At 41.3% G+C, this 14388-nt stretch overlaps 1 protein-coding gene across 3 annotated transcripts in view; it reads right to left on the bottom strand.

The window, feature by feature from the left end:
* WBP1L (WW domain binding protein 1 like) overlaps positions 1-14009 on the bottom strand; it is a 47058-nt gene extending 33049 nt beyond the window's left edge. The window contains exon 1 of one of the 3 annotated variants that reach the window (XM_081006220.1): positions 13857-14009. In XM_081006220.1, coding sequence (XP_080862346.1) covers positions 13857-13880 — 24 coding nt within the window. In that variant the 5' untranslated portion in view covers positions 13881-14009. Of the gene's footprint in view, positions 1-1773; positions 1819-13156; positions 13302-13856 lie in introns of those variants that run through there. The other 2 variants (XM_081006217.1, XM_081006218.1) reach the window with 2 other exon arrangements.
* Positions 14010-14388: the final 379 nt, after the last annotated feature.

Raw genomic sequence — 14388 nt, 5'->3', positions numbered from 1 at the left:
ATAAACCTTCATTCTTAAGAGACATACATATTACATTTTCAACATAGCAATTCGACATTTGCAGTACAAACTGGCATCTAGTATTCAAGCACCCCTCAGTTCTTCCCAGAGGTGCCAACTTGAATAAAATATTTGGGGGGTAGGTGAGCCCTGTCCTGGATAACTAATCACATGATGCAGTGCACACACTCTATTTGAATGGCAATGCCCATCAACTTTGGGGGCCCCCAGCCCCCTCAAATATTTTAGGAGGGGGATGAAGCCCCCAAAACCCCTAGGAGTTGGCTCCTATGGTTCTCCCCATCATTTCCTCTGTATTTATTTTATAAAAAATATTCATAAAATATACCACTATTCATTTTTTTAAAAGGAGTGGTTTACAACAGTCATACATAAAACCATATAAAATTATAACATCAGAGATAAGTTTATGTATGACTGTTGTAAACCACTCCCACCCTGGGGTTTGGGGCCCGCCTGCTATGGTTTCATACATAAAACCATATAAAATTATAACATCAGAGATCAAGTAATATTATGGACAGATGTATTCTTAATTTCCTGCATAAGCCAGATAGAATAGAAAAGTTTTCAGCAGGTGTTTAAAGGTTGAAACAGAAGGTGCCTTCTGAATTTCTACCGGCAGAGCATTTCGCAGGAATTCCATAGTAAACTCAATTATCCGAATATGGATCCTTATGTAAGTAAAATGGCACCACACCCACAAAAGAGAGTCATCAGCATGCTCAAAGAAACACCAAGATTTTTCAGGAAGAGTTATATAAGCAAATATCCCAAGGCAGAAGCCCAGTGCACTTTCACATTGTGCACAAGCATTATAAGTGTACCCATCAGAAGGTTTTGTACCATGTAATGTAAGTGATGGAGGCTATATTTTGCTTTCACCACAACCACATCCCAAAGCACAGCAACTTACTTCTCTCCATAAGAGTGAAAGGCATACAGTGGTACCTCAGGTTAAGTATTTAATTCATTCCGGAGGTCTGTTCTTAACCTGAAACTGTTCTTAACCTGAAGCACCACTTTAGCTAATGGGGCCTCCTGCTGCTGCCGCGCCGCCGGAGCCCGATTTCTGTTCTCATCCTGAAGCAAAGTTCTTAACCTGAAGCACTATTTCTGGGTTAGCGGAGTGTGTAACCTGAAGCGTATGTAACCTGAAGCATATGTAACCTGAGGTACCACTGTACATTCACTGCTCTAAGAGAAAGAAGAGAAGTACACCCAGACAACAACAATTGTCATAGTGGCTAAACTGGCTCTTTCTTCCCAACAATACCAGTCAATAAACACCAAGCTTGCTTCATTCTTCATAGCTCATCTCAAATTCCATTTCCTGTTCATGACTGACAGAACATTGGCAAGCGACTTCTTTGAATATAGATTTCTGAAAGTATCTAATTGGTTAGATAGCATAAACTACAGCAGTTTATCTTCATCACATTAAAACCACATATAGTCACTACAAAGTTCAAGTATTTTTACTACCAGACAGGAAGAGGGAGTGAGAAGAAGCAATCTAACATTATTCCTTACAAGAAGAGAGATGCTTTGAGAACTACATGCCAATTTCACAGACAGAAGTTGATCACATTCAGAAGCGTCCAGGTTCTTTTCAATGACCAAAAGAGCAGTAATATTTACACAACATAAGTTCCACATCAATATGCAATATAACTCTCCAAGTGTTCTGACAAATCACAGCTGTGAACAACTCAGTTTTTTGGTATCTAAGATTCAGCCAACAAGTAGTACCTTCAAGAAGTGAAACCAAACCATGCGCATCTCATAGCTCAGCAGGATGGAAGTAAACATACTTGTTACCTGAAAAATTTAGACCCGCCCTTTCATTTCACAACATCAGATCTGCCAAGAGGGAGGAATGATCAGGCAGACAGAGAACAGTCAGAATCTCCATGAGGGGGCAGATGTCATTTGATCCTCCCATATAAGAGAACTCTGTGTCCATGTTTACAATTTCATTACAGATTCCCCGCATAACTAGCTATGAGTGAGAAACATGGCCAGAAGTACCCTCTGCCACTTTCTTCCAGTAAAGAATAGGAGCGGGTTCAGACTGCAACAGAGAGGCAAATATGATTCTATATACCGTATTTTTCCATGTATAAGACTAGGTTTTTCTCCTAAAAAATAATGTCAAAAATTAGGGGGCGTCTTATACATGGGGCCATCTCTCCCCATTTTCTTAAATCTGAGGCCCCCAAAATAGGGGGCATCTTATACATGGGAGCGTCTTATAGAAGGAAAAATACAGGTACTGGGCAGATATAATTAAATCAGAGATCATTTGTTATAGGTATCCCAGGAAGCTATTGAGCAGCATAAAGATTAGATACTTCACAAGTGAGGGCATGTAGTGGAGTAAGAGTAGGGATTGTTCAGCACTTTAATAATCACAGCAAGTACAAAGGACATGTCATTCCCAACTGTGAGCTGCAAGGATTACTCAATCTGTTAACAAAATGTTAAGCAACTTGCAATGCACATGCATAGTTTGTATTTCCTTTACCTTAGGAAAAAGCATGGGGCTGCATGACATCCTCTCCTTGCTCTTTTCCTACCCTGCACAATGTAAATAGGAGAGGCCATCAAGGCATGCAGAGACAGTTATCTCTGCATGTGTTTTGCTGCCTTTCTTCTGAGACTTTCTTTTTACTACTGTACCTTTAAGAATGCAGTGTCAGTTTCACCATGTCTTCTATTAACACCCTATTCATTTTGGTCACCTCTTTGGTAGCTGGTTATTAAAAATGAGAGGTTAAGGTAGTCAAATCAGCTTTCTATTAAGACACCACTGGAGAACCTGCAGCCCTCCAAGTGTTTGTGGACTACAACTTCCATCATCCCTGACCACTGGCCATGCTGGCTAGGGCAGATGGGAGTTGGCAGTCCAAGACCTGGAGAGCCATAGGTTTCCCAGTGCTGTTTTAGGAAGAAAACTTGTTCTTAATAGAAAGCAGCAAAATTAGGGTTGCCATATTTCAAAAAGTGAAAATCCAGACAGAGAAGTTGTTGACACTGCCGACATGGGCTGCCATACACCTGGAATTTCCCATACATTTAGCTGTACTACTTGCGGCTGCAGTAATCCAGATACATCTGGAAAATTCTTGAGATATGGCAACCCTAGTCAAAATGAACAGCAAATAGTCAAAATGCTTCCCCCCTCCCCTGTCCCAACCTGTTTAGCTATCGCAATTTGTCCTGGGCCTTAAAAATGTCCAGAATGAAGATAAAAACAGCTTGATGAGGTTGTGTCAGTCCAACATAAATACAAATATAACACTATCAGTTTAAGTAAACTTGCTCTCATTCCATGGCCTAATTTAACCTGTTGGTTTAAAGTCTCTCTTTCTTTTATAATTGTAGAACCTGATGAGCTAAGAAATTTATCTTTCTGGTGGGCCTTCAGGATCAAGTTACACATGAGCTGCTGTGAGGAAAAAGATTTTTCACTCTTGATTTTATTACTACTTTATGCAAGACATACCACATGCTGTCCAATCCCTGACCATACAAATTAGATCTTAAAAGCACTGTGGGATGCTTATTTTTGTTTACAGTAGAGCACTGTGTCCCTGGGACCCTTCCAGACATGTAAAAGTTCTCTCTCTATAAAATTCAGCTTGCTGCACTGAAGTATATAGAGCATATCTGCTAAGGGGTGTCTATACCACAAAATCAATCTACTGTACCTTCAAATCTGTTTAAATTGCCATGACTGCTAGCCAAAGAATCCTGAGAACTTTAGTTTTGTGAAGACGACAGGAGTCTTTAGCAAAGAAATCCCGCACCAACTTTAGGTTTTACTGTTTCTCAGTCTAGAAGTACTCAGAAGCAAACTTTTCACAATTCAATGTGCCTTCAAATGACCTCTATTTCATCCAGATCAAGACTGTTTAAGCACGGCAAAGTACAAGGCCAGTAGACCTGTACTCTGTACTTTGTAAATCTGGGCCTTGCTTCAACCCACAGTTAAGCTCATGTCTTGGGGAAATCAAGCTGAAACAGCTGTTGCAATATGAAAAACTGAAAAACACTCATTTATCTTGCATATTAGTAAAATGAAACAGATTTCTTAACACTAGAGCTTATTCAAAGCTGAAATTCCCTCAACCAGGGAGTCTAGAAAACTCTGTTTCTACAATTCATAAGGTTGTATGTACAGAATCTTGCAAATTACTTTGTTTTACACCCCACCTTTCAATATGTCCTCAAATTCTTTCCCACAGATCCCTGACCTTCTACAACATACCAACTTCCCTTCTACAATATACCAAATCCAAATCTTTCCCCTAAACCCAGACCAAACAGTAAATTCTGAACAAGCCCGAAATTGTACAAGCAGAATGAATAATCCAAATGAAGCAAGTCTGTCCAGAGTTTGAGACTGTGAGGCACAGAATTACAGAAGTCCTGATCTCAGCAGCCCTACAGCAACAACAACCAGTAGTACTAGAATTTAATCTCAATCTGTGATCAAAGAGAATAAAGCCCTGAGACACTACGGACTAAACATAAAAACACTTTAGTCACACTCCAGAACAGCAGAATATTAATACAGACCTGTAGTAGTAAACATTATGGATGATTTCAAATCCGCTGTTCACATGAATCAAGTCTTTTGTAATGCTGCTGTAAAATCATGAGAGATACCCCATTACTCCAGAATGGGAGACTATATGAAATAAATCGAGCATTTTCCAATAAATATAATTCTGCAAATACATATGGTGAAAGAGATACACAACGTGGTGATATCTATTACTCCAGGACCCATATACATTATGGGAACAAGCTGCGATATAAGACACAGCAGCATGATTACCATCTCAGCATTATTATTTCTTATGTCAGTTGATACTACTGTATACATGAACCATTGTCTGCAGCACATAAACTCATTTGAGCATCCAAGTTTGGGATTGGGTCGAACTGGTTTTGCAGGCTTTCACAACACACCCTTGAAAAAGTTGAAACTAGGTCCCAGAAGGATGACCAGCTGCAATTGTCTTTACATTTGAGTGTGATTGTCACAGACATATATTGGAGAGTGCTCATGAGAAATAGCACAATCCAACTGCTAGAGCAGCTATGACGCTATTAAAACACACACACACACACACACACACCCACACACACACCAGACTTTCCTTAAATGACAGTAAATACACCTGCACTTATACAGCTTTAAAAAAAAGAAATTAAAAGTGAAAAATTTCCTTTGGCATAAAGCTACTTGCAATACAATATAGATAATTTCAACACCACATTGATTTGTTTGGGAGTGACTAGTCACTAGAGGAAACTTTCTAAGAGGAAGCAAACAGGCCTTTCCCCATGCCTTCCTTATCTTCCCTTTTCGCCCATTAAACAACTTGTTCAGTTTTCAAGCTACTAATGCTGGACTAGGATTAGTGCCACAATAGGAATAAAGATGGTGTGCCTAGAATCCACTCAAGCCTCTTTGGCACCAGGCAAAGACTTTTCCGTATCTTATATTCATTTTATTTATTAAATTTATATACCATCCTTCATCTAAAGATCTCAGGGCGGTTAACTAGATAAAAATACAATATAGAAAAACAAAATAAATAGTTATAACGGAAACAAAACAATAACCCTCTGATCCCACAACCACATTTAAAAGACCCTGCTGTGATGTTGTCTTGTCAATATACTGATTTTATTGGGAGGAAATCAACATCAGATTCTTCTGATCGTTTCCCATCAGTGCAAAAATTTCTGCCTGCCAGGTGGAATGATTCCCTCTCTCTGCATGCTGTTCTGGGGGTTTTCCTGAACCAGATTTGGGAGATGGAGGGGGGCACATGGGAGGAGGAGAGCCCTCTTGTACTAAAGGGAGCCCTTCCACTGACTTCCACTTACACACCAGATGGACTGAATCTGGGCTGTTGCTTTTCATTCTCATAGGATTTGTTAGCTGCACTGAGAACAGCAACACTGAAAGGTAGGGTACAGTGGTACCTCCAGTTACATACTTAATTCGTTCCAGAGGTCCATTCTTAAGCTGAAACCGTTCTTAACATGAGGCGCACTTTCGCTAATGGTGCCACCTGCCAGCGCATGACTTCCACTCGCATCCCGGGGCAAAGTTCTCAACTGGGAGCATCTACTTCCGGGTTAGCGGAGCTCGTAACCTGAAGCGTTCGCAAGGAGGACAGTACGTAACACGAGGTTCCGCTATATAATTTCCTCAGTAAATGGCGGCTAGCCTCATTGCTTTTCAGAAAGCAACTTCTTTAATAAATAGCTGGGAAAGAAACCGGCATATGATCCCCCAACATCAGACAAAACTACTACAGTCAGCATTCAGTTTGAGGTAAGAATGTCACCTACTGGTTCCTGGTGCTTCAAGATTGACTTGTTTTGACCCTACTTTGGCTCACAAGATGAGGCATGATCAAAAGAACTGGGAACTATTGCTGCTAGTCAAAGGAAGGGAGGATTATCTTGGCTGGAATGCAGGCTTACATAAAAGTTAAAATGTTGAATTCTTAAGTTACTGATAACGGCTTATCCAAAAACCGCATTAGTTATAGGTGAATTAACTCCAACACAAGATGTTTGGAGAGAGATCAAGAGAAAGGGGAATATCCAGTTAACACTAATGCTTTATTTTACAACCATGAGAGAAAAACATAAAGGCATTTAGTTTTTGCAAAATCATTCTACAAGGAAACAGGTAAAGATGGACTCAGCCAAAATGTCATGGAATTACCACATACAGAACTCCAAGTAAGTTTTGAAATTAGTGCCCCAGAGATTTCATCAACCCTACATGCAAGAATGCAAAACCAGACAGAAGAAGATGCTATAGTCACAAACTTAAATGAGCCTCTATGACTTAATTTGAAAGATTTTGAAGTACAGTGGTACCTCGGGTTAAGTACTTAATTCGTTCCGGAGGTCTGTTCTTAACCTGAAACTGTTCTTAACCTGAAGCACCACTTTAGCTAATGGAGCCTCCTGCTGCCGCTGCGCGGCCGGAGCACGATTTCTGTTCTCATCCTGAAGCAAAGTTCTTAACCCGAGGTAATATTTTTGGGTTAGCGGACTCTGTAACCTGAAGCGTATTTAACCCGAGGTACCACTGTATTTTACTTTGTCTTACTCACCATGAGACCTTACTATGCATTGAACATGTTTGATGAGCTCTGCTTCTCCAGGCCAAATTGCTCTTAGAAAGCTGCAGAAAGGGGCCAAAGTTTCACATACATCTGGCACATACACCAAGAGTTTGTGGCAACTGCCGCTGGTCAGCACATGCATACTACAACAAAGGCAGTTGCTACTAGGCTAAGGCTCAAGTTTCCATATTAGAACATCAGTTGTCCTCCCAAGCCATTCCTGAAAAAGTAGCACTCAGTCAGTACTATGAATTGCTGCCACACTGCAATCCAGTCTTATTGAGGTTATGGAAAGTTGTGCTCCTCTTTTCTCCAAGAAACACATTAAAGAGCATATTTTCCTCCATCACCATATCCAGCATGGAACATAGTTTTGAAGGTGTTACCCACTATAAAATCCCAATCTCCATGCATTCCTTTTCCCATTTACACTCCCTATTACAATGTTTTTTGTCAATACTTTACCAACATATCCCAAACTTTTTTTCTGCTTACAAATTCATAGTCAGATAATTATTAAAACAGATAACTTCTTTCTACCTCTTTAGAACTGTATGAAATCAGTAGTTTCCTCTGCATTGTTCAAATATCATTCACAGCTGAAGCATTCCTTCTGAATCCAGTTTATGCTACTCGTAACACTTATTTATTGCCTTACTAAGGTCTTATTTATTGCAATACTAAGGTATTCTACTTAAAACTGCACCAACCTCCATAAAAAGGCACATGGAGGAAAAGGCAAATAAATTTGAATCAAACCTAACACATGTTGCCCTTTGTGCTTGCAGATTTGCACTTCCAGATAATCTAAAGAGTCTGACCGCCATACATCTCCACATCAAATAGACAACTGCAGTTTCCATTACAATGGCAAAACCAAGTTCAGAAAGTATCAAAAGTTGAACTAGATTCTGGCTCTTTAGAATGAATGTGAAGTAGTGTCTTTCAACAGTATATTCTATGAGGCTTGAAACACTGCGGTTGACATGTTTAAGCACCATTTGAAAATTATCTTTACCCAGGTTTTTTATCTGAGATCTGTTTTACATTGGGGTACAGTGCACACACCACTTTTTAGTACTCTACAGTGTAATGATTTTACAGTTATGTTTAATTTAGATGCTTGTTTTAATGATTTACTACATAAAGGCACCTTCTGCTCCAGATTGGAATAAAGTTGGATACAAAAACATCAAAATTATAATAACTATTATTATTACAAATGAAATTTCAGTTCCAGCATGTGAAATTTTGCTACATGCACAAACAAGAACAATCTCTATGCCTCCCCAGGGCCTTTGCTTCTCTGTCCACACCTTTTATTTATCTATCTAATAAAATTTATATACTGCTTAATTGTATATGAAACCTCCAAGCAATTTACAAAAAATATAAAATATACGTCGTGTTCTGTTTTATGCTATATTTATTTGTGTTTTTAACAGTGTTGTAAGTCAGTTAGAGACCTTGGGTAACAAGTGACTAACATCTAAAAGAAAACAAAAAAGAATTTATTATTATTAATAATAAAACTCAAAGTTAGGAACAAGTTTAAAGAATCTGAAAATGAGTAAAATCAGCAGTTAAAATTATACATTATAAGCTAAAATTACAGACTTAAATACAGGTTAACTTCACCTGTCTGGCTAGACTCCCCTAAACAGGAAAGTTTTTAGCACATGCTGAAAAGAATACAGTGAAGGTGTCTGCCTAATGTCAATGGACAGGGAATTCCAGAGTGCAGGAGCTGCCACACTAAAAGATCAATTATTTACAAGTGTAGAACAAACATAATGTGGCACTTGCAAAAGTACAGGTTCCATGGATTGAAGTGGCTGAGTGGGCATATATGGTGTAAGGATATCCTTTAAGTACCGGTAAACTGGCCTCAAGCTGTTAAAAGTTTCCTACCAACTACACAGAACTCCTATGTTTCTCTCCCATTCATTCATTCATCCTTCATCACATGCCTGAATGGAAGCTCTACCTGCTGCACCCCCACCATATTTGGCTCTCCAGCGTCCTACACCCTCCAACAATACTGACTTGAGCATCCTGTCTTTGTTCCCGAATTGTTAGCAACAGGACAGACCCCAGCCTGTGCGAATGTTTTTCAAGTCACTTCTCTCACAAAAGTTATAGTGTTTGGCAGTGGGCTTTCTCTCTTCCCCCTAAGCTTTAAACCTTGGCAAATGTTTTACGGCATCATAACAAACACCCAAGAGAGATTGTTCAGGACAGGCAGTTTTCAGCCTGTTACCTAAAGTCTACTGTATGTATTTCATCCAAAAGACTCAAGGCTCTAAACATTCCCCTCTAACCTAAGTTCCAACAAACTAAAACAGCAATTCAAAACAAGAACCTACATGTTGGTAAGACTCTACAAATGTGATTGTAGAATGTCAGCTTATGCAAAGGCCTGCGTTACTTTTAATTTTTATACAGTACTTAGCAATGCTTTGTAAATTATAAAACAACATGGCAGATGTCTGTGCTCAAGTACAGTATTGTAATAGTATGACGCGCAGCAAAGGTGTTAAGCTCCTAAAACAAAGAACCTCAAATATCTAACTGGTCAAGAATAGTAAGAGGGAAAAACCTGCAATCATCCTTCCTAGAAGCTGCCCTAACAGCCCTCCTCTCTGCATCCCTCATATAGCATCTAGGACAATCTCTCCAGGAATACCTTGAGATCCTAGTATATGAATATATGAGATCCCTGTTCACTTCAGTCTAAGCATGTGGAAGAGAATGGAGAACAAGTGATTTCTGTTATGATTAAAATGGAAAACTCTACAATAAGGGGACAGTTTTAACCCTAGAATACCCTCTCTCAATAAAAATCCACCAAGCACCACTTCTTATTTTTAGGCATCTGTTCAAGACTTTCTTGTATCAACAGGTCTCTTCAGTTGATGGATTTTAAGAGATTGGCCCGTTATTTACAACGTTTCTGTTTTTATATTTTTCTTATCTTGACTGTGATTTAATATTAGTTGGACAATGCTTAGATGCCTTCTATAGGCTTTTGTGGTTTATAAATATTTTTATAAATAAATAATAAATAAACTTTATCTCCACTCAATTTTATCTAAGTTCCTCTTCCTTGACTCACTAGCAATGTGGTTCATCAGTCACCACTTGAACACAAATAGACAGTAATTAGGAATTGGGCAAGGATGCATAGAAGAAATCAACTGCCATGGAAGGATCATTTGCTAGCGAGTGGCACCTACCTCTATTATTCACTCCATCTCAAATACTTTAGAACAGGTGTGGGGAAACTTTGGCCCTCTTGATGTTGATGAACTACAACTCCCATCAGCCCCAGCAAGCAACACCAATCGCCAGGAGTGATGAAAAGCTGTAGAATCATAGAATTGTAGAGTTGGAAGGGACCACAAGGGTCATCGAGTCCAACCACCGCAATGCAGGAATCTTTTTGCCCAACATGGAGCTTGAACCCACAACTCTGAGATTAAGAGTCTTGTGCTCTACCAACTGAGCTATCTGTTTGCCCAAATGTTTCTCACAGTTGCCTTAAAGATATATCATAGAATTGTAGTATTGGAAGGGACCCCAGGAGTCATCTAGTCCAACCCCTGGCAATACATGACAGATGGCCATCCAGCCTCTGCTTAAAAGGAGGAAGGAAAGTCCACCATCTCTCATGGGAATCTGTTCCACTGTCAAACAGCTCTTACTGCCAGAAATGTCTTCCTGATGTTTAGTCAGAAACTCCTAAATTGAATCCATTGGTTTGAATCCCACCCACCAGAGCAGGAGAAAACAAGTTTGCTCTATCTTCCATGTGATAGCCCTTTAGATATTTGAAGATGGCTATCACATATCCTCTCGGTCTCTTCTTTACCAGATTGAACATACCCAACTCCCTCAACCATTCCTAAGGCTTGGTTTCTAGACCCTTTATCGTCTTGGCTGCCCTCCTATGCACACATTGCAGCTTGTCAATATCTTTCTTAAATTGTGTGCCCAGAACTGGACACAGCACGTCAGGTGTGATCTGACCAAGGCAGACTAGAGCGAGACTATTACTTTCCTTGATCAGGACATACATATATACCTTCCACATGCATTAGCAAAATCTGTAAAGTTTGTAATGCCCCAAAAGTTTATGGTATAAACTATTTGTTCACTGAAACTGAAAAGATAGAATGGTAAAAGCATGTTCAAGCAAATTTAAACCCAGTATGTTTATGCAAATACAGGAAGTCAGCACGAAAAGAAAACACATATACAACATTCCCGTATGGTTGATGGAATTAACAAAAGCAAATGAAGCTGAACAGGCCTTGATCCTATGACCATCAATCAAATGCCTCTTCCACAAAACCACCTCCCTGTTCCAGATTTTTGAACTTTCACTAATAATGCCAAGCCCTTCTCCTCCTCCTTTTCCAAAAAAGTTCCACTCTTTCCCAGAGATATGTTTGCAAAAAAGAGCACTCTGTGGTATCTTCAAAACCAGTTTATTACACACGAAAACAAAAGATTACATATGTAACAAAAAAACAAAAGGGCAAAAGAAACTACTTCAACAAGTAACATGCAAAAAAACAAATTCCTAAAGCAGGGGAACAACACAAACTGCATTTAGGAGAATACAGGAGGAGAAACACTAAAATTTGAGACAAATTACCCTTTGTGTGATAATCATTTATTTAGACCACGAGAGAGCACTCATTAAAAATTTGGACACTCTAATTCTGTGTCCTAGACTTAAAGTTTAGCGACCTTAAGGTCAGAGATAAAATGCCTAGGGAGAACACAATGTTCGCCCACTAGTTTCTGTAGGTTTCCATTTACCAAGTTTGAGTTGCATCCATTCATTCTTCCAGGAAGAAACTATCCTGTTTGGCTTACATACTTGTTACATCTGATGAAAACTCTTATCTAGGGCAAGTTTGATTGCTGTTTTAAAAGATGCCACTATATATTTGGCTGCCACACATGTAAACAGTTAGCATTCTGGAATTAGGACTGCTTCACACATGACATTTTTCTTACTCAGGACCACTTTTCATGCCATACTTTATACTCAACCACACAGAATACACACCACCTTAAGGACACCTGTCTATTACCTGCAGGTTAGCCCTTCAAAATAAACAGTAGGATCAGCTGAATAGGGACTGAGCCTTGCACCCCATAGCGGCAAGCTATGCTATCTATGCCTGTACATCCTTCACAAGAGAGGTTGTGTGTGTGTGTTGTATATACAGTGGTACCTCGGGTTACATACGCTTCAGGTTACATACACTTCAGGTTACAGACTCTGCTAACCCAGAAATATTACCTCGGGTTAAGAACTTTGCTTCAGCATGAGAACAGAAATTGTGCAGCGGCGGCACAGCGGCAGCAGGAGGCCCCATTAGCTAAAGTGGTGCTTCAGGTTAAGAACAGTTTCAGGTTAAGAACAGACTTCCAGAACGAATTAAGTTCTTAACCCGAGGTACCACTGTATAGGTGTGAACCGAAGTGCAAAACACCACATGATATAAACAGCCCACAGCGTGCCAGAGGGTGAACCCTACTTGCACTTGTACATTCAGGGAAGCAAATGTATGAAATCAGGAATGACAACTTAACATGCACATTTCGTTTTCCCCAGGAAGGCTTAATGTGCCAGACATTTTCTACTGCGAGAAGCACAACATCCCAAGGATTACACCCTTCGCCACAACAAATGACCCCACCAGCCTTTCCAACGGGGGTGCCCCTTCATCTCCCGCAAGCCCTTCGCCTCGCGGGCCTTTCTGAGCAGCCGACCTCGGACCTACCCTCAAGCCCTCCCCGCAGCGGGGGCAGAGGCCTCTCTGCTGCTCCTTCCGCAACCCCCTTTGGGCTTCCCCGCCCTGCCCTTCACTCGCCTCACCTCAGAGGCCCGAACCCCGAGTCCTCCCTCCCCACCCTTTGGCCCCTCCTCCCCGCCCCTTCCTTCCTACCTGCGCGGGCTCCACGCTGGCCGGGAGCCCCTCGGGCAAGGCCTGGAAGAGGAGCAGAGCCATTGCACCGAGGAGCCTCCTCTCCATCCCCCCACCCCACCCCCCGCTCCCCAGCTCTCTTCACCCGGCGACTGTGAAGTCTGACCCGTGAACTGGTGTACCCCGGGAGGCTTGCCCCACCTACGGCATGCTCCCCATTGGGCAGGAGGAGGGCCTTCTTTTCTTTCATTGGCCGCCTCCGCTGCTCTTTAAAAGACCGCCGCAGAAGCAGAAGACATGAGGCGTAGGTTCCGCCCTCTTGGGCGTCGGCCAATGAAAGGAGCCGCGTGGCGGCCATGTTAAGTGTGGCGGAAACTGTTGGGCAAAGTGAGAGAATCCGCCAACTACCAAAGACATTTAAAGGGGCAGCAGATTGAAAGCTCAGGAGGAGAGGAGCGCGCAGGGTCCTTTGGGGGGGGGGGGGTTCGGCCTTCCGCCAACGCGGCGGGATCTTTTGATAGGTCCAGGACCATCAGACATATTGGCATTGTTAGTAAAGGATAGGCAAGATTAAAAAGGCAGCTGCTCTAGACTAGAGTAAGATGCTCATTCACACGCCGAACATGAATCCTTGTCCTGCTTCTCAGCACACGCGGCACAGCTCCCACAGCCGACTGCATTCAATTCACTTCCTGAATCTCCATGATACCCAAACACTCACCCAAGCATCGTCTGATCCTTCCATTACCGGTGACAATCACAGCATTTCTTGGTTGGAGAGAATCTGCAGCCTGTCTTTATGCGCCCTGTGTCTGAATGCACCTGCCTCTGAAGCAACCTTGGTTTTTGGCAAGAGAGGCACCTGCCTTGTGGCGGCTTCAGTGACTGAGGAGGTGCATAAAGGAGAGGGAAAGGCGGGTCAAGCTGAGAGCATGAGCCATCCAGCTGATAATAGCGTTCCTTTCATGAAGGCACCGGGGCAACAGATCACCATGCCAGGAAGCTGAGGGACAGCTCTGCCAGTGGCTCACCATCCAAAATGTAGTGGCCATTCTGAATGGTTTGAAGGAAAGAAAATTAACCTATTCAGCTGAATCTGAATCATCTGAATGCACTAGTTTCAAATAAGCTCAGAACTCTAGGAGGCACCAAAAAATATGATACAATTCATTCAACCGCTTAAGTGGGCTGTTTCATACATAATTACATCTACGTTAGCCTTCAGTGCTATGCTGTACCATTCATATGCTCAC

The sequence above is a fragment of the Podarcis pityusensis genome, assembly GCF_964106645.2.
Source record: "Podarcis pityusensis genome assembly, chromosome: 5".
Lineage (NCBI taxonomy): Eukaryota > Metazoa > Chordata > Lepidosauria > Squamata > Lacertidae > Podarcis > Podarcis pityusensis.
The sequence above is the reverse complement of the archived record's forward strand: the minus strand, read 5'-3'. Positions and strand labels throughout refer to the sequence as shown.